This window comes from Trematomus bernacchii, unplaced genomic scaffold (genome assembly GCF_902827165.1).
Source record: "Trematomus bernacchii unplaced genomic scaffold, fTreBer1.1, whole genome shotgun sequence".
Lineage (NCBI taxonomy): Eukaryota > Metazoa > Chordata > Actinopteri > Perciformes > Nototheniidae > Trematomus > Trematomus bernacchii.
This window is the reverse complement of record NW_022987689.1, coordinates 14,336,008-14,363,084: the sequence shown is the minus strand read 5'-3', so window position 1 is coordinate 14,363,084 and position 27,077 is coordinate 14,336,008. Positions and strand designations below refer to the sequence as shown.

Genomic DNA, 27,077 nt, shown 5'->3' with positions numbered 1-27,077 from the left:
ATGTGCAGCAGCTCTGTACAGGCCGGGGACGGCTGAAGGCCTCTTCCCCCAACAATGGCCCATCACCATGCCAACAGAAGCGGTGCCAGCCGTTGTGCCAGCTTGGCACGGACCCCAATGTTAGCAGTGGATGATTCAAGGGCATTAAAGCACAATGTGGGGGGTTCCAGTTTATGGGCAACAGTGCCAGGATTTCCACCAACAGCCCGTCATCCATCGCTCTCTGCTACTTCCCCTCACCTCGAGCTGTTTCCTTGTGCTTTGAGCATTAACAATCCATCTTCTGAAAATCTACTTTGCACACACAGAAGCACCGGTCATGCTTTAATGTTCTATATTTACTCATAAAACAAGAGCCTCAAATATTCTGCCACAGGTCTCTGTCAAGAGCGGGCATTTGTTGTACTCTCATTAAGGATTGATGAATGAATTATAACATCTTTGTTGATTTGTTAAATTGCTGCCTGCCATTTTTGTCTTTTAAATTAATGAGTGATCAAGGGGGCATGTGTTTTTCATTTGAATGTTTAACCACCTCCAGCTTAACATTAACTGTCAACCCTTTCTCTTCGCCCTGCAGTGCTCGGAGCAAGTGACTGTGATGGGCTGTCGGACTGCATCTGAAGCACTCTCCCAAAGAATAATATCCACTCCTGACCTACTCTGAAGAACAATATTTGATTCAATCAATGGTGCAGTCTTCCCCCGGAGGGAATTACTCCTGAGTAAAAGGTGGACCCTCAGAAAAGAGCAACAGTGGACCATGTGATACTTGACCTTCAAAGAGAGAACTCAGGTACACTCCAGAAGATGTCAAATTTGATCTGAGGCTGCTCTCGAGAGGATCACACATAATTCAATCATCCTTTCCATGTGTGGTTCAGCATCACTCCAACACGATGGGCCAGCAGTGACGGAGCGTACTTATCAATGACGGATCTTCATTTATCGAGGAGTACCAGACATCTCATCATGGATTTGAATGAGATTTTCCCCACCAAAGGGCGACTGTAAAACGAAAAAGACTGGAGTGGGGGGAAATCGGACTCTGGGAGTTTGTGAGGATTAGTGTGCTGCTAACCCATGGTGGATCTGCTGTGAGGGGGACGAGGGACTCAGTGGAGGATGTCAGCAGAGGCCGAGCTCCAGCCGGGTGTCAAAACCAGCCAGCGAAGGGAGTCCAGGAGGGTAAAATGTAAGTGAGACTTTACTGCATTGGTACAAATATTCTGTCAATCTAAAATGTAATAAATAAGTGGTGCGGGAATGAGTCCTAAAACCTGGAAATAAGATGGCTTTTCCAACTTCCCAGTAACTCGTCAGAAAGTCAACGTTGTTTTGGACATGATTGAAATACGGTCTGTGTTTAACAAAAGCTTAAGAGATTTTCAAATGTTGTTCTACGACACATTTTAAATGTCCAAAGCTTCTATGTGTCATAAACATATGGCAGTTGCTAACAAGTGAATAAATGAGACTAATCAAAGTAATCACGCCGAAAACGAGTCCGCTTTTGGCTTAGCGATATTGATACGCACCCATGAAACTGTGATTTAGTTCATTTTTAAGCTTTTTGTTTGAACCTTGTTGGGTTTTTCCTCTGGCAATTGCATTTATGCTTCAAATAACAAAAAGTGGTGTAAATATGTGGAGATTATCCTGCTGAACCAAATGTAACGTGTTTGCCACAGTTCTTATCTTATTCAAATTACCGAATTCTAGTGGAAAAATGTAATCACTGAATCACTTTGGACAATACATCCACCACTATATTGTGGTCGTTTTTTGAGAATTTAGATAAAAGTCTAACGTTGAAGGAAAAGGGAGTCGGGACAAAGTGTTTTACTGGCAGCTATCTTATGTTTGGCAGGCAGTGAACATAACTTTTAGTCCTGTTTGTATGGAGCTAAATAACGCTGGACTACATGGAGAGAAGGCTCGCTCAGTCAGGTCTGCCGAGAGCTCCCTGTCTCATCCCGGGGATCCAGATGTAGTAACAGCTATCGCATGTAGCCCCAGGGTCTGCTAGCTCCCATGATTTAGGTGTCATGGACAGGGTAATTCACACCCTGTCGCTTTGATGAACAGCATAAGTGATGTAATAGGACGAGGCATTCTCCGAAACTTCACCAGGAGATTGAAATGGGATTGAATTGGCTGAGAGGAGTAAAGATAGGGAAGTAGAAGGACTGAGGGGGGAATGAAGAGGATGCCGTTTTCTTTGCCCTCCCTCTCTCCATCCCTTTTTTTTTTTACTCATTTCTCCATCCATATATAAAGCCACTGCAGCTAGTCCGGTAAATCTGGCTTCTGCGGGATGGCTGAAACGAGGCCGTGGGGCCAGGTCCTCTGTGGCTGTTTCACTGTCGGCTCGCTTAGATAAATGGCCAGGAGGAGGGCCCATTGATTTGAGTTAAGTGAAAGGCGGAGTGCAGAGCTAGAGGGGGGCTTTGACACACGTGGCCATGCGACGGGCTATCAGCACAGGCTATCAGACCCTGACTTTGCCATGCTAATCACATGGGCTGCAGGGACCATTGTCGCAATCAGTAAAGGTGCTATTTAGAGCCATATAAATGGAAATGGGGCAACATAAATGCAGGCAGACTGTCAGACAGCTATGCTAGTAGTTGTTTGTGAGCAGGCTGGGGCCATTTGAAGGACTCTACTGAGGATAACGATGATGACATGTATTTAGATAAAGCACTATTCAAATTTCTGGGAAGCAACACTAAAAGTTGATGAAGAAGAACGGTTTATTTCTCATCTCGTAAACAATAGAGAACTGAAGGAAGGAGTATGAAACCCGGGATATAGAACTACCTGTTCCCTTGACTCGAAGTCTTGGTTTTTGGTTATGTGCCTGAAATATGGTCTGAGAGTCATTTAATACGAAAAGCAAATATTTCGCCGCAAAAAAAGGGAGATCATTGCCTTTCGGCCATTTTGTACCACAAATATAAAAAGGCGTTAATCAATCAATTTGTGGGGAACAGTTGGAGTTGAGTTTATATTCGTGAGGATTATAAAATGACAACATGGAGACTCCTATGTTCCACAGGAACACGGCAAACGTTATAACTTCTTTCAATCTTGAAAGAGGCGACATTATTCCAGATACCATCCTTCCGTTCTTACCTTTCACAATAAAAGCCCTATACATATGTTAAGTATTTCACATTTTAATTTTTTCAAGCCTCTCAGTATGACAAGGCCTTTGGATACTTTTGGGCAACAAACCATCGTTTCCGATTTAACATTACTGAAAACATAGCAGTAAATATTTGATTCCATCTCTGCCAATAGCTCTCCCTAAATTGTACACACTGCTGCTTTTGAAAAATATTGACTATTCTACTACTTCTACTAGACCACCTTTCTTGTGCTTTGTTTTAGGGATTTCTTAGCACTTGTCATTCCTTTCAAAATCTGTTTGGAAAATTCCAACCTCACAGCAGGCTCTGAATGCCATGGTAAAGCCAGAGCTCCCCTCCAACTATCAACATAATTGCTTTACATGCGTGACTTTGCTCTATCTCCATAGCAACTGTTGCTCTCCCACTGTAATCTGTGCGCAAAAAAAAGATTCATTTCATAAAGAAAGACAAGGAATAGAGGACAGAGAGACATTGAAAGAGAGAAGTCGGAGAACGTTGGTGATGCGGCGAACGGAAAATGAAATGCAATCGTCAGGCACTTCTCGTTCTGAATGAATGACATTGGGAAGTTTGTAAGAGACAGTACAAATAGTAACCATTTCACCCTATTCAAACACGATTACCCACATTTGACCAAATCAATCGGGTTTCATATCCAACTGCTCATTCCACTGCTTTACAATGAGTGTTATAATGGCATCGTTGTGGAGCCTCTACCTAAAAAATGATCTTGCCCATTTCCAACCACTAGAACACATCAATGTATAGTCTACTGCGATCCAATGGTCGGCCCAGTACAATGTACACAATGACCCTCATTACCTTTGTAAGTGCTTTAACGATTAGTCTTTAGACCAGGACCTCGATTTGCTGTTGAATGTCAAAGTTGGGTGGAGGAATGTTGACATTGGTGTTGGGTGAGGGGCGTCGTACTGCTGTTTGTTATGGCAAATCTGCACGTTTGCAGAGGCTTATGGAAGTTATTTCATGCACATGGGGGAGGCAGGTGGCAGGGACAGATTTGCCTTCCCTGCTCCAAAAGGATATATGTAGGATTTTCATTTTTAACACAAAATAACGGTTAACATTACAGATTTACCGAATATCTTTTTAAGCTTTTATTCTGTTCTAATATTAAAAAATCCTTGAAAAATATTTTAATAAAATTATTAATTTTGATTAAATTAGTTAGTCTCTTTATTACCATTTCTCTTTAAAAAATAACTAGTCAGTGACATGCCTCCCTCTATGTCCAACAGACGCCAGTGCACATGTTTAACCGCAATAATACATGTCGTTTTTTTCAATATTAAAAATAGTTAAATAAATAAATTATTGTACATTTAGCTTTTTGACTTTGAAAATGTTTGGAACAAGCAAGTCAGAAGCAATCATCCATTACTGGAATATATTCCATCAAATGGTATTATGCTAATAGTATTAGCATAACCTTGCTTAATCTAACACTGCATAAATAGCGGCTTTAAACACAATAAATTGAATATATGAAAAAAGAGGAACTAGTGATTGGTGATTAAGTATCTGAATGTCAACAATATGAATGAGCTGAACTATTCAGAACAGCCCTAGTTAACATTAAACATGCATGTGCGTGAACTCAGAATCAGCAGGCATTGCAATACATTCAGTCTCATTTTATCTTAATGTGGCCTTGTAACAGACGGATATTGACAGGAAGAGACGAGCAGACACAGATACACAGTCGGAGCAGTTCAAAGGTTAAGCTGCTTCGATGCCCAGATCCCCAACAAAAAGTTTCCCGCTGCCAAGTCCTTATATCTAGAGGGGCACTTCTGACTCTCCATCTGCTGCCATCTGTGCCTTCACTGTCCCCATTCTAGTGTGGCAAGGAGGAGGATGCAACACTGTGATCAGAGACAAGCCCTGTAACAGTATGGAGCAGGGCGAACAGTAATTGTTCTCTCCATGGTCCTGGTGCAGGGCCTGTGTTCAGGTGGCTGACCGCAGCATTTGTTTCGAGGCACGTCTGATGTCCCGGCTGGTAAATCTCAGCTGCAGTTTTGGAAGATTTGGCTTTTCCCGTCTTTATTAGATTTCACCAAATGAGGTCAATGGGAAATATTAATGGGTATTGTTGTTACAAAGGTCTTAGAAATAGTAGTGCAGTGATGTAATATATTTCTAGGCCAAACTGGTATGTAACATTGCATGAGCTCCCTCAACAAAAAGCAATATGATTTTTCCATTGGATTATGGAATATTGCAGAAAATAAGATTTCTGGCAAAAACACGTTTTGTGATTCTCTTTTGTTCATCAGGATAATCTCCACATATTGATGCCACTTTTATGATTTCTGATGCATAAATGCAACTGGAAGATGTAAAAAGATAACATTATGCTATAAACAAACTACATCACGGTTTCACGGCTCGCATCCCAACCAGCTAAACTAAAGGCGGCTAATGTTTGGCGTGCTAATTTTAGTAGTCTTATTTAGCAACTTGGTAGCAGCCGTCGTTTTGAGGACACGTAGAAGCTTCGGGCATTCAGCCGGACATTACCGACGTATTTCATGTTGTAGAAAAATACTTGAGGATCTCTTAAACTTGTTTTAACCGCATATCTTATTTTGGACATGTAACCATTAAAAAAAAACTGTTGATTTCGATACAAGGGAACCGGAAGTGGTAAAATGCTAACTCATTACCACATTTTAGGACTTATTTCTGCACCGTTCTATTATGACCTCTGCATCTTAGACCACCAGGGCTCCTGTATGGCAGGCATGTTGTCCGATGTGTGGGATGCACTTAGACGCAGAATAATAGTACACAATGCTTTAGGCAGCCCTCTGTCAGACAAATTATGAGCGTCAAGCTTATGGGCCAGAAATATTGTGAGGACCATTCAACCTTGGGTAATTGTAAATCCAGAAAGCCAGAGGAGTATGTATCACCCCCAACTCCCCTCACCCACACACACACACACACACACACACACACACACACACACACACACCACACACACACACACACACACACCACACACACACACCACACACACACACACACACACACACACACACACACACACACACACACACAACACACACACACACACACACACACACACACACACACACACACACACACACACACCTTCCGCCTCTCTCCTCTCCTTCCTTACAGTTAAAGTAACAACATGAAACAGCATGCCCCGCAGCTCTTTAGTTTTCAAATACAGCACACTGCTCGTCGTGATCTGAACCCAGAGCACGTAGCGTACGAGTTATGCCACTGTGTCAAGACGCTCATTCGGTATGCAAGTCCTACTTTTTTTTGAGGATCTGTGCATAAACCTCTAAATCTCTCCTGAAGTGTTATTAGGGGGAAACGGCACGCTGTATGTAAAGAAACAAATGGCACAGAACATCTGGTTAAAGCTCATCTGAGAGAGCTGCACTAAATTGGCCCGATCGTGTTTAAAATGCAACTGGAGCAGCATGCATTTTACATTACATTAGTGTATGAGTCAGTAAAAACTGGATGGAATACATAACACTGTAAGAATAGGCTCCAGTCGCTCTATGAGGTATGGTTTGGAATAAAGTACAGCAATAATGATCATCCGCCCTCTCTTCTTTCATCTATCCAGCAGGCTTTGAAACAGCACATTGTCTACAGTTTGTCGTCTTAGTGAGTTTGTTATCAATGTGGGAATGTTAATTTCTCTACATGGTAGTGACAGGCTTAATGTTCAGAGGTACGCGGTGGCTGTATATAACACTCATTATCCTCTGGCTTCGAAACAAGTCTGAATTAGACCCAGATTTGACATTCACTTGCTTAGCGACTTTAATGACTTTAGCTTCTTCAAGCCCTCCCCCCCCTTTAGAGAATTGTGCCCTGATGAATTAGTGAGAGGGTGTGCATAGCCAAGACAAGTGCTTGCATTTGACGCTTTCTTTTTTCTCGCCATTTGCACAAACCTTTTTGATTTTCCTTGGAAATTGATTAGATCTTAGATGGAATTCCATTTGTGTTTGAGTAGATGTACGGTGTGTTTCTTGGTGGGAAAGGGTCATTTTGATGTAATACGTTCTTTGAGTTATTTGGCGGTCTGAATTAGGGATATTAAACCTTCTTCCTCTCTCTCACACAGCTCAGCTATCCTCTTAAATGTGCCGTTAACGGATGTACTGTATGGGACTCTTGACCTAGAAATGAGTGAGCAAGGGGCCTGAAAACTGTTAAATTCTCAGAGGTGATGGTGACCTTGATTCTGGAATCCCGCCGTGTAAATGTGTCAGGAGACGATGTTTTGCGGATAACAAACCCAGCTATGAGGGGATGGTTTATACATTGCATATGCACAAAACTGGGCTAGAGCTCGCATGTCATAATCAAAAGAGTTTGAAGGCAGGTAGCGTGGAGACAAAATGAGAAAACTGGCGGTGTCAAGGTGATGTCAGGGCAGTTTCAGAGATGATAGACAGAATAATCAGCAAAAGGGATGGGATGGAGAAGGTGAGGAATGACATTATAAAGCCTGAGGCCGGGCCAGACACATTCACATCCCCCCCCCCCTGTCCCACACCACCAGCCCACCACCCGACGTCCATCACCCAGGGAGGGCCTGGTGGATTATGGGTGAGCACTGGACCGAGATGATTCCTCTCAATAGCAGCCATTCAAGCTGGTTTGTCACCACCAATGGCACCCATGGGAACTGTGGGTGTGGGTCAGGAGTAGGAGTGAGCCCCCCACACCGTAACCTTCCGACCGGGCGTTCTGTGTGAATGCCCCACAATGCCTTGCAATTGGCGACCGCAGAGTGTTCTCAATGTTCCGGTTGTTTTCTCATTAAGTCCACCGGCTTCATTCAACTTCATTTTCAATCTCAAATTCAATTTTGTTTAAATTTTTGCTCGCTGCTGCTAATTTGCAATTCATTTTGCATTTCCTATTCCATAAATATTTATACCGGAGCAGCCAACTCTCACAACACACACCCACACACACACACACACGCGCACGCACGCACGCACGCACGCACGCACGCACGCACGCACGCACGCACGCACGCACGCACACACACACACACACACACACACAGCAGCTCCTATACCTCAAGCAGGGGCATGATTCTAAAGTTGTGTTTTGCAGTCGCGCTCACATCCTTGTTTCATGTTTTCTCCTCCTTATCTTTCTGCCTCTCTTTTTCTTTTCCAACCACAGGTCAGGACCGCACTGAGGCGGGGCTTATTAAGCGTTTCCGTGGAGATGGCGTGCGTTACAAGGCCAAGCTGATCGGGATTGATGAGGTGACTTCGGCGCGCGGGGACAAGCTGTGCCAGGACTCCATGATGAAGCTAAAGGTTTGTGAATGTTGGGGGGGAATCAATGAGCTCCTTCACTCATCACAGTCAGATATGGAAAAGGCTTGTCCGGTCATGTCTGTATTGTCTGTTGAATGAGTCATATGAGCTGTCCTCTCCTGTAAAGGACTCACTGAAGCTCCGTAAAGAACTGACCACACGGAACAAATAAAAGTCCAACCGTGTTATTCTGCAGCTCTTTATCACGTAGCTACTGTAAGGTTGGTTTTTTATCTGTTGCAAAATGTTAGCAGCCTTTTACTTCAATATCCCTCTAATAAGCGGCTTTATTTTTAGCATTGCTCAAACTCTCCATATTTATTCACACAGCTGTTTTTGACCTTGGAGGCAAACTGGCTTCCTATGTTTAAGACGCTTAAAGCAAACACTTGAGTTAGAAATTATCACTTTTTAGAACACCCTCCCTGCCTCTTGAATGTTTTCTCATGTCAGTCCCAGCCTTCTATTTTTACAGCGATGATATACTTGTCGCACATATGCAAACTGTGATAATGTGACCTAGATAATATTTAAGCCTGTGTTCTTTAGAATGTTGCAAGTAAAATTAGGTCAAATTCAGTTAGTTGAGAAAAAGTGTTAGTAGTGGTGATCGTGGATGAAAGGGTTGAGTGTCAACCAACCTATTTTGTAGTAGTATGTGTACAAACATGTACTGTTGCTAGGCCTTTCAAGTGTTCCATTCTCGAACATGCACTGTTACCCAAAAACAGGTGTTAGTCATTCTCAAAACAATGGCTCTTTGATCTCAGTCAGTGGAATACCAAAGCAATCCTCTCATTTATAGCCGCCTACCGTTGAAAAGAGCTAGCTACCTACTTAAAATAACAACACCATTTTGCCACAAGCTCATTTATTTATGTTTTCAGCTGACTCGTTTAAAAACCGGGTCTGTTCATTATTCCAAAGGCCCGTTGTACGGAAACCCCAATGGTAAAAAAAAATTCCCATTGGTCCAAAACCCATTTGTCCCACAGTCCATTACCACAAAGCAAACACCCATTCTCAGAGCAATGAGCCTTCAGACCGATGGGTGTTTGCTTTTGGGGTAAAAGACTGTGGGACCAATTGGCTTCCGGTCCAATGGGAAATGTTTTGGACTATTGGGTTTTCGTAATGATATTCCTGTGGCACAACGGCAACAAGAATCTTGCTCCTGCTATAATACTGTACTGTTAGTATGTTAAGGAAAAATGTCAGATTTCTCCATTAGTACAAAATCCTGATCGGCTGCTTTGACATAACCTATACAGTATACGCACCAAATATTGTGGATTTGTTAAATCCCCTGGTCATGTAAGAAATTATACATTTGGTTACTTTTGGCATAATGCTAGGCAGGCCAACATTCTAAACTTTGAAGCTTATGTTAGAACTTATAAACACTTATTAAAAGTAACAAGTTCAATCCAAAGCTTTAAAGACCCACCATGCCCAATTACGCTTGCTAATTTAGGTTTGACGTTTGCTGTTCGGATAGGGGTTTAGCTAACGTGCAATTATCAATATAAAGAACATATTACTGAGAAATAGCATGCTTCCTCCTCTCAAAATGTAATTCTGTATCCTCTTAAGTACCAGCTGTGTTTGGCTCCAAAGTAAAAGGCAGGAAATACTTATCACTTTCTTTGTTGGGGGGGAAAATAGCAGCACATAAGCATCTTTGCAGTAGGTGGCTACGGGATAAACCTTCCTCTAAAAGAGGACGTATACGCCATGGCTTTTTTAAAGTATCTTCTCACACTCTTTGCTGGGGCTTAAATGTGTGGGAAGCCCCAAGAGAAGAGGAGAGCAGCCGGAAGGCAAAGCCTCTCATCGCCTATATGTCCAATAAAACAACTTTTTCCCCCGCCCCGATGACATTTCAGCAGTGCCCTCCATATGACTCCAGTATTCACCAGCTAGCAGCCATTTACAGTCTATGGGGCAGTCGATACAGACCTGCTATTATCTGGACTGGGGATAAAGGAGGGGACGTGGTCTCTATTGAGCTGCCTCTCGTTGCCTTGAGGACTAATCCACCAAATTGAGAAGCCGATAGCTGATTGACAACATCCATCGACTCGCCCGCCCGCCCGCCTCTCTCTCACTTACTTCATCTTCTCCTTATCCCCATTGCTTGTTCTGCTCTTTATCCTCACCCTATTCACACTCCCTTGATTCCGTCAGCTCCTCTGTTTCTCATATTAAAGATACATGTAAAGATGGATATGCTGCTTTAACATCTCCCTGCGGAAGTAGAGCTCAACTGTGAATTATGTAACCCGTTATGTCTTTTTGGATATTAGCTGAGCCCTAAGAGAAAAAAATCTAAAGTGGAGGATAGCTGAGGTCGACCACTCTTCAGCGTTACTGGTCCTGCAGTTTTGTCAGATGTGTTCAGCACAGCAGGCAGGGCTTTCTTCTTCTCTTATCTGCTCTGCTCTTCTCTTCTCCTGCAGGCTTTGTTATATGAAAGACATGTCAAGCACACAGGTCGCGTCAAATGGAACACGGTGGAAATGTTAATTGTTTTCTTTATTAGAGCTGAGAATGTAAGAAAGAAAATGTGAGCTGCTGAGATCCATGGGAAAAAACGTACTTCAAAGGCTGGCTGCCGTGTTCAGTCAGCACTATGCGAAGTTGTCGAAGCGAGCTGGTCGGTCAGCAGCGATCCATTCTGTCAGCAAATCTCACCTTATTGTTGTTAGCTAGCACTTGTGTATGTCACGTTGAAGTGCAGTAAACCTACTTCAAGAAAAGGGAGAGAAAAAAAGATGCTTGGGAAAAAAAGAAAAGAAAAGGCCTCAATAATAATAACTCTTGCTCACAAGTCGACGTGTGAACTCCTCTGAGAGTGAAGCTTCAAGAAACGGCACATGAAAGAACATTCTGTCCTATCACACCTTACGTAACTACTGTCACCTTACCCTACAATATCCACCCCCCCATCTCCCACTGTCACCCTCACCTGAGCCGGAAGAGGCGAGGGCTCACCATCTTTCATGCTGAGCTCATATCCTTTCATCTCCTCATGTCGTTTCCTTTCATCTCCTGCAGGGAATGGCTTCCTCGGCGCGTTCCAAAGGGGAGCACAAGCAGAGAGTGTTCTTGACGGTCTCTTTCGGCGGGATCAAGATTTACTGTGAAAGATCAGGGGTGAGTAGCATGTCAGCGAGGCCCTCGCCAGCTGCCGTACTGTGAACCTACAGTGTAGGACATCCAGAGGGCAGACGCTTGCACGCTTCAGTGCACAGCGGTTGCCAACCGACGCCATCTTGTCAGCCCGGTTGACTTATTGGTCTCACTGAAGTACCTGTGTGGAGGGAGGAGGATTCACAAGGTTGTGCTGAAATAAAAACAATTGCATATGTATTCCAAATTCCTGTCCAAATATCAATGCGGAATGTTCACATAACATTTTGCCCTTTAGCTCATAAAGATTGAACTAAGAGCTGCAACTAATTGATTAGACGACAGAGGGAAACATAATCGGTAATGCTTATGCTGATAGATTTATTATTTAGGTAATTTTGAATTTAAAAAAAATTATGTTGAGCCTCTGAAATGTGGAGGTAGTTTAATTGCTTTGTTTTATTTCATATCAAAGTGAGGCTGACAAAACAAGAAATGTAAAGACTTTAAAGAAACTAGTTTGGACATTTTTCACAGTTTTTTGACATTTAATGGACCGGACAAATAACAGATTCCTAGAAAATATTCTGCAGATGTATGGAAATGAATGTTAGTTTGAGAAAATATTGAACTTGACAGCTTTACACTGCAGGTCTTGTATTTGATGTGTAACCCTAAGTAAACTGGGTTAACCCATTAGATCTAAGGTCTACTGCAGGCCCTTTACTGTAAGATCTGTCAGGCCCTGTCTGCTTGCTAATGATAGCGCAGTGAGCAATGTTACGGTGATGTTATGAGACGGGCTGTTTCCGCCTCCGTACTAGCCTCCATCCCCCTGGCGGGCTCCGAGGCCTGCTGTTCCATTACAGGATGATCGAGGGGGCCCGGCTCTCCCCTATCCTGGGGCGTAGCGTTGGCTGGATAGGCCCACTATGCTCATCAGCGCTAACCGATAATTAGCACTCAGTTCCACCCCTTAATGATCATTGCCGCTAATGCTAATTACACCACGGCTCCACCTCAGCTGTCGTTACAGCTAAACTGATAATTACGCAACAGCGTTTGTCCCATGGCTGCGACCCCCCGCCACACCACCAACCGTCTACTCCCCCCCCCCCCCCCAAAAAACCAACCATCTTTGATAACATCTTCTTTCACTGTTAATGAAAAAGAACATTAAGCCCTGCGCCACCACCAAATAGCTCACCAGCTTTCTGACAAGCCCATTTGTTGTTTTGGAAAATGCCCCCTAATGCTCCTCATTTTATTTACTGATTACCGGCAGTAAATAACACTCCACACTTAATATCCCTCTTGAGTTATTATGGGGGAACGGGGATCAGCAGTGTCAGCAACACTGTGATGGAAATACTTTATGTAAAGCTGACTTGATTCTGTGCTGAATCCAGTAGACTAGTCGTATTAGTTTTGTATTTTACATTAATCTGAGGCGTTACCAGCGACGCTCCTTCCCAGTGCCTAAGCTTATCTCTGCTAATAGAGGAACTGCAAGTGGGTGTGCCTGAATGACAGCTGAATTACTGCGTGTGTATATCTGGGTGTGTGTTTATGTTTTGCGAGGTTTCTTATACAAAAAAGTCATTGTTTCCTGATTTTGGATATCAGAGCGTCTCAAAACCTGCTTATATAAGAGAGTATAGTAAGGAAGTCCAAGAGGTTTTACATAATCTGACACAAAGCACAGCACAAACATCATGTGACTGGATTATACATTGAATATTAACCATAGTGCCTATAGAGTACTGTGTAATATAGATTGGAACACCCTTGAGTCTCTCCTCCCTCTGTGTTGGTTGCGTTTGGCTCCACAATATGCAGAGATGTTTAAAGTAGGTCTGACCTACTTTCCCTGCCAACACAGTGTACAGTACTTGTAAAACACTATTTAAAAATGGAACAAGACATGCTTTTGCATCTGTAAGGGGAGCAAGATTGTCAGATTTTCCGTTTTCATCAAGCCAATGTTGTCCTTTCTGTAACCCTTCACGTGTGCCATGTAGGTGCTCATGCATCACCACTCAGTGCACGAGATCAGCTACATCGCCAAGGACACCAGGGACCACCGGGCCTTTGGCTATGTCTGCGGGAAGGAGAGCCACCACAAGTTTGTGGCCATCAAGACGGCACAGTCGGTATGACATTTTCTGTTTTTAGGTTACTTTAGGTTAGGTCAAGTCTCAAGCAATAATAGACCAGAGCCAACATCTTCATATTCTGCACTTACATCATCGGGTCATGTAAGTGACATGTCTGACACAAATAATTTAGTTAATACATTAAAGAAATGAAAAATCTCAAAGGTCACTCAGCATATGAATTATATAAATGTATTGATGATTATAACACGGTTAATTCAAGTTCTTGTCACCTCAGTATTTTATTTTGTGGCTGAACTTTTTTAGGTTAGGTGTCTGATTGAAATAATTCTATAAATACATTAGACATTTGTTTATTATAAAGGCTAATTGAATTGATGATACCTGAATTCCTTGTCACTAGGGATGTCCCGATCACCTTTTTTTGCTCCCGATCCGATTCCGATCATTTGATTTTGACAATCTGCCGATACCGATTTTTCCCGATCCGATCTTTATGCAATGCATTAAGAGAAAAAAAAGGAGAAAAGCATTCAAGTTGTCCCTTAAACCCCACGTTCTCCACCACAGATAACAGCTGGTCATCCAACGCGATGAATTCAGCTATCTTGGCTGTTATTGTTTTGGCCTTTTCACTGTTCTGGGGCAGTTTCTCTTTCCTTTTAAAAGTCTCTGAAAGTGTTGGTTGTTTCAGTGCCGTTACCTGAATGGCCGCTGTGTACTCGTCGTGTTGTTGTTGTTGGTGTTTGTTTCTCAGGTGGCGTATTAGATTGGTCGTGTTGAACGTAGCTATGTTCTTTCCACCACGCGGAACCTCCGCCTTGCAAACATTGCATCTGGCTGTTACACTGCCTTCGCTTTCAATTTTATAATACTTCCAAACTCCTGACATTTTCTCTGTCCCGACTCCCGAGTCACCAGCCAGAGTAGCCTCTCGTTAGCTTACTGCTACTATTAGACACTGCGCCCTGCCCACTCTGTTGCCAGATTTGAGAGAAATAAGCAACCAGGTCTATGAAAACAAGCCCAAAAGAAGCAACACATACATGATGTTGTATAATTTTAAACCAAAACTAAGGCCTCAGGATGACTTTAAGACGTGAACATGGTCATTTTTGTTTTGTAACATTAAATAAAATAAGAAAAATATTTTATTAAAAAAAAAAAAAAAAAAAAAAAGAATTCCGATCCCCGATTTTTTTCTCCCGATTCCGATCTTTTGAAAATCACGTGATCGGCTCCGATCCCCGATCACGTGATCGGATCGGGACATCTCTACTTGTCACCTTAGGATTCTGTTTAAGGGTTAGCTACCTGTAATACAAAACATCACAAAGGCCAATCCCCATTATAAATAATAATAATTAATTGAGGTTAAATAAAGTCAAGCAGTTAGATTATTTGTCACCTCAGAATTGTGTTCAGGGTTTACTATTTGTACATAAGTTGTCTGACTGAAATAACTGAAATAAATAAATAATGTTTTAACCACAAAGGTCACCAGAAGAGGATAACACAGTTAAATCAAATCCTTATTATCTCAGAATTTTGAAACTATTTTACCCTTAGAGCTTTTTCTAGTTGTATTACTAAAGCTTTCAAAGTATTTCAGCAAACAAGTTAATTATCTTCCTGCCTTGTTCATTTTCACCCAGATCTTCTGGACCATTTTAAAACTCCTCTACCTCTGTTTCTTGCTGCTTTCCTCCACATGTCCATCTTTCAAAACACTGCTCTTCATTCACCTTGATCTCTCTGAAAAAACTCTTCTTTATTTCCAAATTATTTTTATTTATTTGCCCATTTCCTTTCCTTTCTCACTTCCCTCTTGTTAATATTTACATCCCCGTCTTCCTCTTCGCCCAGGCGGAGCCTCTCATCATCGACCTGCGTGACCTCTTCACGCTCATCTACGACATTAAACAGCGGGAGGAGATGGAGAAGAAAGCGCAGAAGGACAAACAGTGTGAGCAGGCGGTCTACCAGGTAGGACATGTTTTTTTTCTCAGTTTCATTTCCCATTCGGAGGCGAGATCACACATTACATCTCGGCCAGCAATTCATTCACACAACAGAAATCTTCCTCTGAAGTGCATCCCAGACTGTGTTTGTACTGTATGCACCATTGATTTCTATATTGAATATCTAAATATAATGGAAATGCAACAGGTTTGTTTTATTGGAGTCAGGTATGTGTGACAGGAAACGCATGTGTGTTGTTATGCTCGCTTGCAGGAAAGGACACATCAAATGTATTTTTTGTTACCCGTTCTTCCTCCATTTCCTTTCTAATGACTTTCTAAATTGGGCTGCACTGTCTCACTGTTTTAAAAAACCAAAACGTGTCATCTGCCTTGTGTCCCACCCCTGCACAGACCATCCTGGAGGACGAAGTGGACGACCCGGTTTACCAGGTAGGTCCGGTGGCACGCAGCGCAGCAACCAAACACTGCTGACCGTGATGCTTTCTAGCTGTTTTTTCACTCTTAAAGCTTTGCATTTCACAAGAAAACTCAATTTAAATATCTCCTCCAGTCACTGATCTGCTTGAATTAATGATTCATGATATTCCACCATTCCAGTAATACACTGAAGACCATCCTATGGACAGTTTTGTTCAACCATTCAACTCCCATTTGCCAGTGCAGTGTTGTAAAACCATATTTTTTTCAGTTGATCTGTGTCAATGTTCTTCCAAAGACATGCCCACCCCCCAACAGACTGGTTGTTACCCCCTCCCCTTCTTTATAGCCTTGTGCATTTATTTGCCTGACATGTTTTCTTTTTTTCTGTTTGCTCACACTGAATACAGACAACACTAACTCTTACTCTGAATGCTATGTTCAGTGGTACGTCCAGCCACCCCCCAGAAGTGTGTTTTGCATAAAGTCATTCCATGTGCAGCTTTGGATTATGTTGATGTTGGTTGACAAAACTCCACACTGTGGCCAGAATCTTAAAGGAGCACTTTGACATTTTGGGAAATTCACTTTATACTTTCTTGCCGCCGATACGGTTGGATACAATTCATTTTATTCACAAATACAAGTACAATCATAAGACATAATGGGGATATGTAAAATGGGACAAACCAAAACACTATTCTAAGCTTTTAGAAGAGGGTCCCATCAAACTAAAGAAAGAGTATTTACAGTGTATATAACCCATTTAGAATTGGAGAGACTTAATTTAATATACAGAAACATTACAAGCTAAAAACACCTAACATTGACCAAATACCCTCAAACTGTATCAGCAGTCAAAACATTAGATTTCAATCTTCAATTTTGACACATTTGGTTACCAACTGCTTCCTTAAGCTCTTTTTAAAGATCAATGGAGCCAGCAGCTAATTTGCCTAGTTTAGCATAAAGACTGAAAACAGGGGGAACTTTTAACCTGGTTTTGTCCAAAGGTAAAACCAAATGTGCTTAACTACACTAAAATCAAGCTACAGTGTTAACTTTAGCATTGATTTAGTTTTTTGTCATAAACTCTAGTCTCTTTTTTGTCATGTTTTTTTCATTTTGGTATCTCCCAAGCATTTTCAAGCTACAGCTGTTGCCATTTTTGTTGTGTACAGTTACCATGGTTACAGGGGTTTGTATTATCTTTCTCAAGGTTAGTGGTGAAGGACATGTTTGTGCAAACACAGTGTCCATGTTAACTCTGTTACAAGTAGGGTAGGTAATTCACTTCAGAAACACTTTTTGTTATATTCCATGGAATGCTCTTAACATCCCGATAGAAATGAATACATTAAATGCTTTGACAATAAATACATTAAAAAATGTAATCTGTGGAAGCCGTAATACTGTAAAAAGCACGACCAATCATTTTAGCCGGCCCGGCTAAAATAACTGGATGGCCTACCTGCCTGTCAGCCTTCCATCTCGTGCACAAACTTATCTCGTGCCCTCATTGGTCATGTGCGCGTTCGTGTGTGTTGGAGGAGGGGCTCTGTAAGGAAGTCTGAAGGAAGGGGCAGAGTTTTTTCGGCTGCGTACTTTCAAATTCCTACCCTACCTTTAAGTCATGTTGACAGAAAACAGACTCTCCTCAGTAAATCAATGTATCATTTACAAACACTGGCTGATTGAACAGGAGGCTCACCTAGCATTAGCATTCAAACTAGCATTAGTTCAGAAGCTAGATTCAACCACTTCATTTAAAGGGGACCTATCATGCAAAATGCACTTTTGTACGTCTTTTATACATGAATATGTGTCCCCGGTGTTCCAGGGAACTCACCAAGTGTCAGAAAACACAACCCTCTCTATTTTCCTCCATACCCAAATCTCTAAAAAAGGGGCTGCAACGGATCTGATAAAAACTGATCCAGATTTGAACACTGTCCTGACGTCAGGACAGTGGCGCTACGGCTATTGGGCCAACTCCACCAATCAGGAGGAGACAGCCACGGCCATTGCCGTTCGAAAGCGCTGGAGACGCTGTAGTACATATGCCAGGCCTGTAGATGGTGCTGTTCTCCCAGAATCAGCCCTTGCAAAAACAGAGCTAACATTTTTCAAATTGAGCGAAATGAGGCATGGCTAAAATGCATGATCTGTTTTGGTATATATATATAAGTATAAATATGCCTTATATAGGTATGGTCCTACACTATATTATTCAAATATAGCATGATAGGTCCACTTTAAGTGCTGTGGTTTTCTGCGTTTAGATCCAGCAGAGAAGCTCAACAGTTACGTAGCGTTGGGGTATTAATATAGCATCTTGAGGACATTTAAGAGAGTTGACATCCTTCCTAGAACCTTCTCATTCCTTCCAACATGAAATACACCCAACTTAAAGTAACGTAAACATGTAATTCTCCACACAATGTTACTCTCCTTTAAAAAAAAAAATCTGTGTGCTGCCTGCATGTTTTTGTAGTCCGGCTCAACTTTTTTGAGGCACTTCTTGTCTAATGTTCACTTAATTGTAGAATAATTTAGCCCGTAAATCTGTTTTTTCAAGACCTGAAAGCATCAAGGAACATTTTGACAGAGACATCATGTTCCTGGTTGAAAATACTTCTTGCTGAAGATGGCAGTGCAGCAGCTATAATTCTGCACAGGAGATTGGTTTGTAGCAGTGGAGGATACTATTGATAATCAGAAGCTAGGCTATGTGTGTGATTCTGCTTACGTAGCAGGTTGTTTAAAATGACTTCTGTTCATCAAACAATCATTAGCTCATTTGTCTGTCTTTCATGTTGTCCTTTAGTTTCTATTTGTTGACAAAAATGTACTTTTTCTTTTCAATAGTTAATCTTCATAGTGTTTTTTATTCACAATTAGACAGTGTCCTTTGTTTCCAGTCATAATGCTAAGCTAACAAAGCTAATCCATTGCTAGCTCCAGCTACACATTTATCGTACAGATATGAAAAAGGTATCCATCTTCTCGTCTTATCTTCGGCAAAAAAGTGAACAAACATATTTCCCAAAATGTCAAAAGAAAATGTTTTATTTGAGATCCATTGAGACTTTTTTATAAATACATATCTTAAGAGGAGACACTGACCAAAGTGAGACTTCACTCAAGTTGAATATTCTGACCTCTCAAAGAGGTGGAGCATCATATCATTGATGTTAAAAGGAGACCTCTAGCCTAAACCTCCACATTGCCTTGAACTACTGCCTGACCTATTATACTTGTGCTCTTTCCTCTTCCCACCTCAATCTTTTTTTATTTTTCTCCACTTCCCCCCCACCCCCATTCACCGCCTTTTTTTATTCGCTATTCCATTTCACTCCCTGCCCGACGCCATTCTTGCTCCCCTGTGCTTTCATTTATTCTCGTCATGTATCACTCCCTCGTTGTATCTCTCTGTTTTATATGCCAACCTCTCTCTCTGTCTTCCCATCTCATTGTTCTCTGCACCTCTACGCCTTGCCCACTACTTCTGTTCTATAGTACATAGTGTTTGAGGCTGGACACGAACCCCTCCGTGGCCACCAGTCAGAGGAGAGCGTTTATCAGGTACAAAGACAAGCATTGCCCCCCTTTTCTTCTCCCTTTTCATACCCTGTGATATAACATTATGGTAACAGTACTAACATGACTGTAAAGCACCTTTCCTAAAGAAGTTACAAAGTGCACGTTGTTTTTGGAGAAAAGGTTTTCTGAGGATTCAGTAGAAGGTCAAACTAGGGTTTCAGTTTTTAACATGGCTGAAGATAAAACACCATCTAAGACAGAAGCGAATACAGATAGGATCTATTAAAAGGGTTATATTCATGTTCAAGTTACAACTGGTAGCATTAAGGTTAAATCAACACTAACCATGGGAACAAATGCATTGCATTCCATGTGGCTTCTTCACAATAAAAGCCTCTGTTTCGCCAGTTAGTCACAGCAGAAGGATATTTGATTTGCATTAGCAGTAACTCAATACAGCTCTGAGCAATGTAATGAAAGGATACACTAAACAGTGAGGTTATCAACAAATAAAATGACATGCATGCATCGTCACTTTGCATAAGAAGGCAATTTGAATCCAGCATGGGATTGGCGGACTCCGCCCACTACCAATGAAAACTCCAACAAAGAAAATGTTAATACTTTGAAAGGCCATTTCCGAGAAAAATTATGGCTTTTGGTTTGATTTTAGGAAAATCTTTAGGATTATATATTTAGAGATAATAAAAATAAGCAGTTTACGTTAAAAGTACCAAAGAGAGTTAGGGCCAGTCTTCAGAATCGGCATAGGAAGATTTTTATATACATTTGAATCTCGAGAAATAAGTCAAACCAGATTATATGTGTTTATTCTCAAGATTTCAACACTTATTTCAACATTGAAACTATCCATTTTTGAAAACTAATTCTGACATTTTGATTCGAATCAAACTCATTTGTTTCCTTTAAGCCTGACCCTAACCCCTAGATTCCACCAGGTCCGTCTGCGCCGCGGTTTTGGTCCGGCCTCCTCCGGCGTCATACCCTACCAGGCGCGTTTCAGAAGCATTTCAGAAGCGGAGAGTCTTGCCTGCCGGCTCGCAGTTTTTGTTGATTTGGGCATATTTCCTGGACAGGCTACTTTGTACAGACAAAGTTAATAATAACTGTAATATTCCAGTTATAAACGACATGAATCAAAGATGTGTTGCTGTATTTTAGTGGTAAAAAAAATGCATTCATCATCATAATTATTCTATATATATAATTTACACAGTGCCTGTAAACCGGAGGAGAACGCTGGCATTTCTCCTCCTACTTGAAAGACTACGGAGGGATAGGGTCTGCAAAATTAGTTTGTGTGTGTGTATATATATATAGGTCTATATAGCTCTGAACGTTCCACTTCCTGCCTGCCCGACCTTACGTTACGGCTGCGCCGCGACAAAAATAGGATTCGATCCTAATTTTAGAAAAGCCCTGCGCCGAGCCGCTTCTGGGACGCTTCTGGGACGCGTCTGAGCCGTAATGCGCCGCGTGTGGTGGAATAGCACCCATTGACTAGAGTGGCCGCGCTCACCTTGAGCACCGCGGCGCAGCCGTAACGCGTCCGTAACGCGTCCGTAACGCGTCCGTAACGCGTCCGTAACGCGTCCGTAACGCGTCCGTAACGCGCCGCAGACGGACCCGGTGGAATTTAGGGGTAACACTCTTTGGAATAAAACATTTCTCACGTAGCGTCTAAAACATCTAAAGAAGAGTCAAGGTCAGTTGTTCAGTCTGGATAGTTCACCCAAAGCCTTTCATATCTCCAACACTTTGACCTTTTGGCTTTAGACCAAATGAAGGACTAGCTAGGACTCCAGAGACCTGTGGTATGGTTTAATCCTACCCTCCTCCCTCCCTGTCTCTCCCTTTCTCTCCCTCCTCCTCCGCCTCTTTTTGCCTCTCTGTATCTTGCGTTCCTCTGAAGATGAAAGATGCAGAGAAGGAGATTAATCACTTGCCATGCCATTTGATCTCAGAATGAAACAAGATCAATAGGCTTGAGGAAAACGTAAGGAAAAGTTGAGGGAGCGATGGGGAGACAGACAGCGGGGATAAGAGCAACAGATAGTCGGAATAAATGTGAGAGAAATATCCAAAGGAGGCCAGAGCCGAGGCGTTTTGATATTGTCAGATGAACCAGTTGAGACACACTGTTGCAGAATAACAATAGGCTTTGTTTTAACACTCCCAGAAACAGCTCGCACCATCTCCAGCAATGTTTGCAATCAATATTGATTTAAGTAGAATTGATTTAACGAAACAGCTGTAGAATTAGCATAATCCCATTGCTCTAAAAGATCAAACTAAATCATAGAAAAATGGACTAAATGGAAATGGATTCAGAATGCTATTTCTCCTTCAATAGACATGTCGACTTCTTGTTTTTTAATAAACTAGCCTGTTAAAAAAGAAAACGTAAAGAAAGGGTGTTGCTCTGTTTCTTACGGATGAATCGACCTCCAATCCAATGCAGGTCCCAAGCAGTCAGCAGAAGGACGGGATCTATGATGTCCCAAAGCGCCATTTCATGACTGTAGGTGTTTTTTTTGTTTTGTTTATTATTTGTTTCTTTACTCTTCTTCTTGCAAACCTCTCTTTAACATCCTCTTGAAGGAGGCGCCTCTAGCCCCTCTTGACGGTGCCAATCATTGGTAATGTCAAAAACACATTTTCCAAGCCTAGAATGACTCAGACTGTGGTGATGATGAAACTAATTTCCATTGGTCATGCCCAGCCTGTCTCAAGAGATAGGACGAATTGATTGGTCAGCCAAAGTCGGACATGTCGACAATTTCACAGGACGTTAAAGACGCCGGCTACGTATCCTAAATCCAATCCTGACTATGACGCATGTCCAACCAGATGGTGGAGACCAAATCAGTTTGTTATGAGGCCCACCGATCAGATAAATAAAGGGGGGGGCTGTTCCGTCCTTCCTCGGAGGATGAGGTGGAGAGGTTTGTAGTTTGGGTTGGTGTTGGTTTGAGCTGCATGCAGTACAATCTAACACTCATTAAAGCTGTACCTGAAAAACAATATACGGAAAACAGACCCTTTTTTCCCCCCTTTTCATCAAAATGAAAGTATATCTCATCTCATCCTGCTAGGTTTTATGAGTTCTTCACCACCACGCTATTACATCCCTCAAATCGCTTGTACAAACATTCATTCAGGCCTATTTCGCCCCAACGTTCACTGGGAGACAATTTCCCCACAACTTTTGAAAACAGCCCCAGCAAAGTGCTTCTGTGCTCTCCGCTGTTTGTACGCTCAACGCTCAGCATATCAAACAGATAAACTTCCCCGGCCCCCGCGCTATCTCACCCAAACAGCCCATGCCGGTATAAGTAGCAGCGCTTCCATATCTCTAAGTGTTACTGCTTGTCTGTTCATTCAGTTGGAGCTTTTTGAGAGCCTCCGCACACCCCTGATGTGTGTCGGTGCCTGCAGGGAGAGACATCTGTGTACACTGTTTACCTTTTCCCCAAATTCAGACTCATTCTGTGACCCTGAATGGTTCCAAAGTGCCGTGCAAACTGTGCAAACGCGCCATGTCCCGGCTTATTCAAGGAGGACATAAACACCCTGTTAGCAGCAACACTGATTGCTGCTAACCTCCCTTTTTTTCTTTCTTTGATTTAAATATATGTGTTTGTATCAGTTTCTTTGCAGCATGCAAGTCCTGTGTGTTTTTGTGCTTCTTTACGGTGATTCATTGTCTGCTTGTGCATGGCCCCAGAGACATTTCATGCAACTTAGCCATTCCATAGTCTATTCCATAACCGCGTCCCCCCTCTCCTTTTTAAGTAGTGCGAGTGGAGGACATGGGGGGACTAGAGCGTCTGCCCACAGGGTGAGGTGGCCTCATTGTCTCGGTCGGGTGGTTCCAGGAGCTTCTTCTTTTCATTTATGTGATGAAATAAACACACTCCTCTGTGTATCTATCTGCTCCCGGAGAAGAATCAGCATGATAAAGCAGCCCGGGCTCTCACGGGGGCCCCGCGTCTTGATTGGCAGACATAAGAATATCTAATCAGAGTCTGTTTTATGGGACTGAATAGCCTTTTACCCACTCAATTATAGCGAGCCATGAAAGATTCATTTTAGATCCATTTTCTGATAAGGGAACGAGGGGATAGTTGTTTCTTGCCATCCACAGCACAAACCGCCTTTGTGAATAGATTTCACTCCCCACTCCTACCCACCCATGCAACCGCCATACCCTATCTGGAGACAAATTCAAGGTTTCATGAGTGTGCAAATCTCATTGTCCGGATGTATCACTGGACTTTTTCTCTTTCTCTTTCTTTTGGCCCCTCTGTTCCACTCGCAGAACATCAACCACTTTGATCTTTTCGGCGACATGTCCACCCCTCCCTCGGTAAGTACTGACCCACGAAACCAAACCCCGGTTGTGTAATGGAAACATGTTTATGGAATTCATTTTATCTGTGACATTAGGTCATTTAATTAGGACTGCCGCAGAGATCTAAATCACCCGGCAGAAGTGAGGTACAGATGAATGTGCAGCCCAGTGACTTTTAGGTGACTTTGACAGAAGTGACATCTGTGTGTGTGTGTGTGTGTGTGTGTGTGTGTGTGTGTGTGTGTGTGTGTGTGTGTGTGTGTGTGTGTGTGTGTGTGTGTGTGTGTGTGTGTGTGTGTGTGTGTGTGTGTGTGTGTGTGTGTGTGTGTGCTTCGCCTCCCAGATGCCCCCATCACCTGCCAACACACTGGACCCGAGCCGGAGCAGCCGCCAGCAGCAGCAGCAACATGCTGCCGAGTTGTACGCCCCCTTCAGCCCCACCTCCATTCCATCAGGTAGCCCCCATCTCCTGAAACGTTGCATCTTTTATCACAAAGCGGAACATAGGAGAGAATAAAGTGCTGGTGGGGATGTGTTTCTTTGATGTGCAGTTGGAGAAAAACCATGCTAAGATTTACTGTAGAACAGAGATACAGTAAAGCAATGTCTCTTCAAGGACAAATACTGGTGGGTTGTGCATATTTTAGAAAATATATTGACATTGTGGCTTCCAAAGAACGTTCAAGAACATCCCAACATCCTTCAAGAACAGCAGCCTTCTTGAATGCAGCAAACATCATCATGTCACAATGTGTCTGTCTATGATAACACAGCTTATGAAGATGATTTTTGATGACAGACTAAGACATCTCAGATGTTTTTCTGGAAGCTTTTCAAGACAGCGTTTGCTTGCAAAAGCATTGCCATGCAACAATTGTTTATATTAACACAAATATATATTTTGATGACTGATCTCAAACTGCAAGATTCTGCAGGTTTGGTAGTCCTCCCAAAAATGTGGTCCCCAATAACAATATGTTATTTTCTGCCACTAGGGGTCTATCAATCAAAACAGACAGCAATGTTAAGTAGAATGGGATCATGGGAGGTATCAATGCAGACAGCTTCTCCCCGATAGGATTCCTTTATTTATGATCAATGTCTCTCCAATTTAGTTTGGCTGCTGCACATGTTCAACTTAGATCTAGACATCTGATGACTAACATTCTTTATGAGGTTAAAAACGATCAAGATCTAAAAAGGGTATCGAAGAGGTGGCTTGAAACTGGAAAAAAGTCAATTCATGACAGCTTCATGCAGACAACCACAAAGCAATGCATGCTCCAAGGGGATATCGCCATTACAGGCGACCAAATGAAATGAACAGATACAAATAACTCGTATATATAGGTCTGATCATTGTTAGACATAAAGTTATATATTATACCTTTAAATGTTCCCTTTTGCTTTTACATTTCAGCACTGAATATCTGTCGTTGTTTGTCAAATATCAAAAGACAACATGCTGTAATTTGGAAAATCGATGTATTGAATTTTGAATCACAGGATACTAAATGTGTTCTGCGCCCATTATAATAATCTCCTCCACTTCCTCTTCCTGCCTTAATATCCTTCAATCATTTTTCCTTCTCCCCCCTCCCCTCTCTCTCTGCTGCAGGCTATATGACCATGGGTCCGGTGCAGGCTGCGCAGTGGGCTCAGCAGCCGTACCCCGGCCAGGCCCAGACCCTGGCCTTCCCGGTGCAGGGGCCCCTCCAGGTGGCCCAGGTCCTCCCCGGGGGTCAGCCGCTCATCTGGAGCCAGGCCAACATTTTCCCGGCCACTCAGCAGCAGTGGGCGGCCATGGCGGCGTACATGCCGGCCCAGACTATGGGCGTGGGGGGGCACGCCATAACAGCTGCCATGCTCCAAGGCCTGGTGCCCATTACCACCATGTGCCCGCAAGCCTGCGACTTATCGGCCCCCTCCTCGGCCATCACCAGCCCCCAGCACACGGCCGACCCCTCCCTGCTCCACAGGCAGCTGAGCCTGGGCAGGGAGGGGCTCGGCGCGGAATCAGACGCAGGCGAGGGCCCCTCTACATCAGGAGTTGGACCTGGATTTGCGTCCGCATCGGTGAGCAGGTGTGGGACCCCGGGGCCCCTTGGCGTCCCGGACACGCTGCTCTGCAGTCAGCTGCTGCCGCCTTCAGCTGCCGCCACACAGGAGGAGGAGGGCAGCTGCAGTGACCTTGATCTCTCTCGGATGACCTTGAGCCCGGGTACATCCTCATCACCGTCTACTGAATCCCGTAAGTGCTCCTTATTATCTTAACAATCTATCATCTTTGTGCCATTATATGTAAACCTTGTTTTCATCGTAAGCTTTATCCAATGTTACGGACTGGACTATTTGAACAGCTATTAGATCTAGCCTTTGTTGCATTCATTGTTCCAAGAGGATGCATCATGCTTACTTTGATGACCCCTGACTTTTGAATTATATTTCTTGAAAAGGGTTGGATTATTATTTCCTTTCAAATTGAATACAGTGCACCAATGTAGAACAAGTACACTATTGTAAAGAAGCCCTGAGGAGCAAGTGAGAAAAAAACCTGGAGGTTGATTTGTAGTTTATTTGTGAAAAAGATGGGACAAAAGGTGGCAGGATTAAAGAGTTGTTAATAATAATAATCAATTTTATTTATAAGCGCACTTTTCTTTTCTTTTTTTCAAGTGCTTGTTGTCATCCATGTTTACCTAACAACACATAGAAACAAAGAAATAAATGGTTCAAGGCCAGAAGTAAGTAAAGAATAACAGAAAGTTAAGAAAAGAAATATTACAGGCCACAACAGAGTTACACAGTGTAATGTCAGCAGGGAGGGGATTACAAAGGAAGGAAAGAGACCTTTCAGCCTGCTGCCTGACTTTCATTTTGGGAACTGTTTTCTAAAGGGGGCCGGTTAACCTTTTTCAGGTTGATGTTTGTATTGTGTGTCTCTACTGTGACATGCTTTAATGTTCAGGAAGCTCTTTACTGTTCTCCTT

The 27,077-nt window shown here is 42.7% G+C and overlaps 1 protein-coding gene across 1 annotated transcript in view; it reads left to right on the top strand.

Moving 5' to 3' along the window:
• The first annotated feature begins 915 nt into the window (after positions 1-915).
• The window catches only part of LOC117488625, a 48,360-nt gene continuing 22,198 nt past the window's right edge, over positions 916-27,077 (top strand). The window contains exons 1-11 of the mRNA XM_034137631.1: positions 916-1,195; positions 8,379-8,518; positions 11,576-11,674; positions 13,672-13,803; positions 15,634-15,753; positions 16,143-16,181; positions 19,689-19,754; positions 22,195-22,254; positions 24,055-24,102; positions 24,431-24,542; positions 25,706-26,338. Of these exons, the coding sequence (XP_033993522.1) occupies positions 1,126-1,195; positions 8,379-8,518; positions 11,576-11,674; positions 13,672-13,803; positions 15,634-15,753; positions 16,143-16,181; positions 19,689-19,754; positions 22,195-22,254; positions 24,055-24,102; positions 24,431-24,542; positions 25,706-26,338 (1,519 nt within the window). The 5' untranslated portion in view covers positions 916-1,125. The remainder of the gene's footprint in view (positions 1,196-8,378; positions 8,519-11,575; positions 11,675-13,671; positions 13,804-15,633; positions 15,754-16,142; positions 16,182-19,688; positions 19,755-22,194; positions 22,255-24,054; positions 24,103-24,430; positions 24,543-25,705; positions 26,339-27,077) is intronic.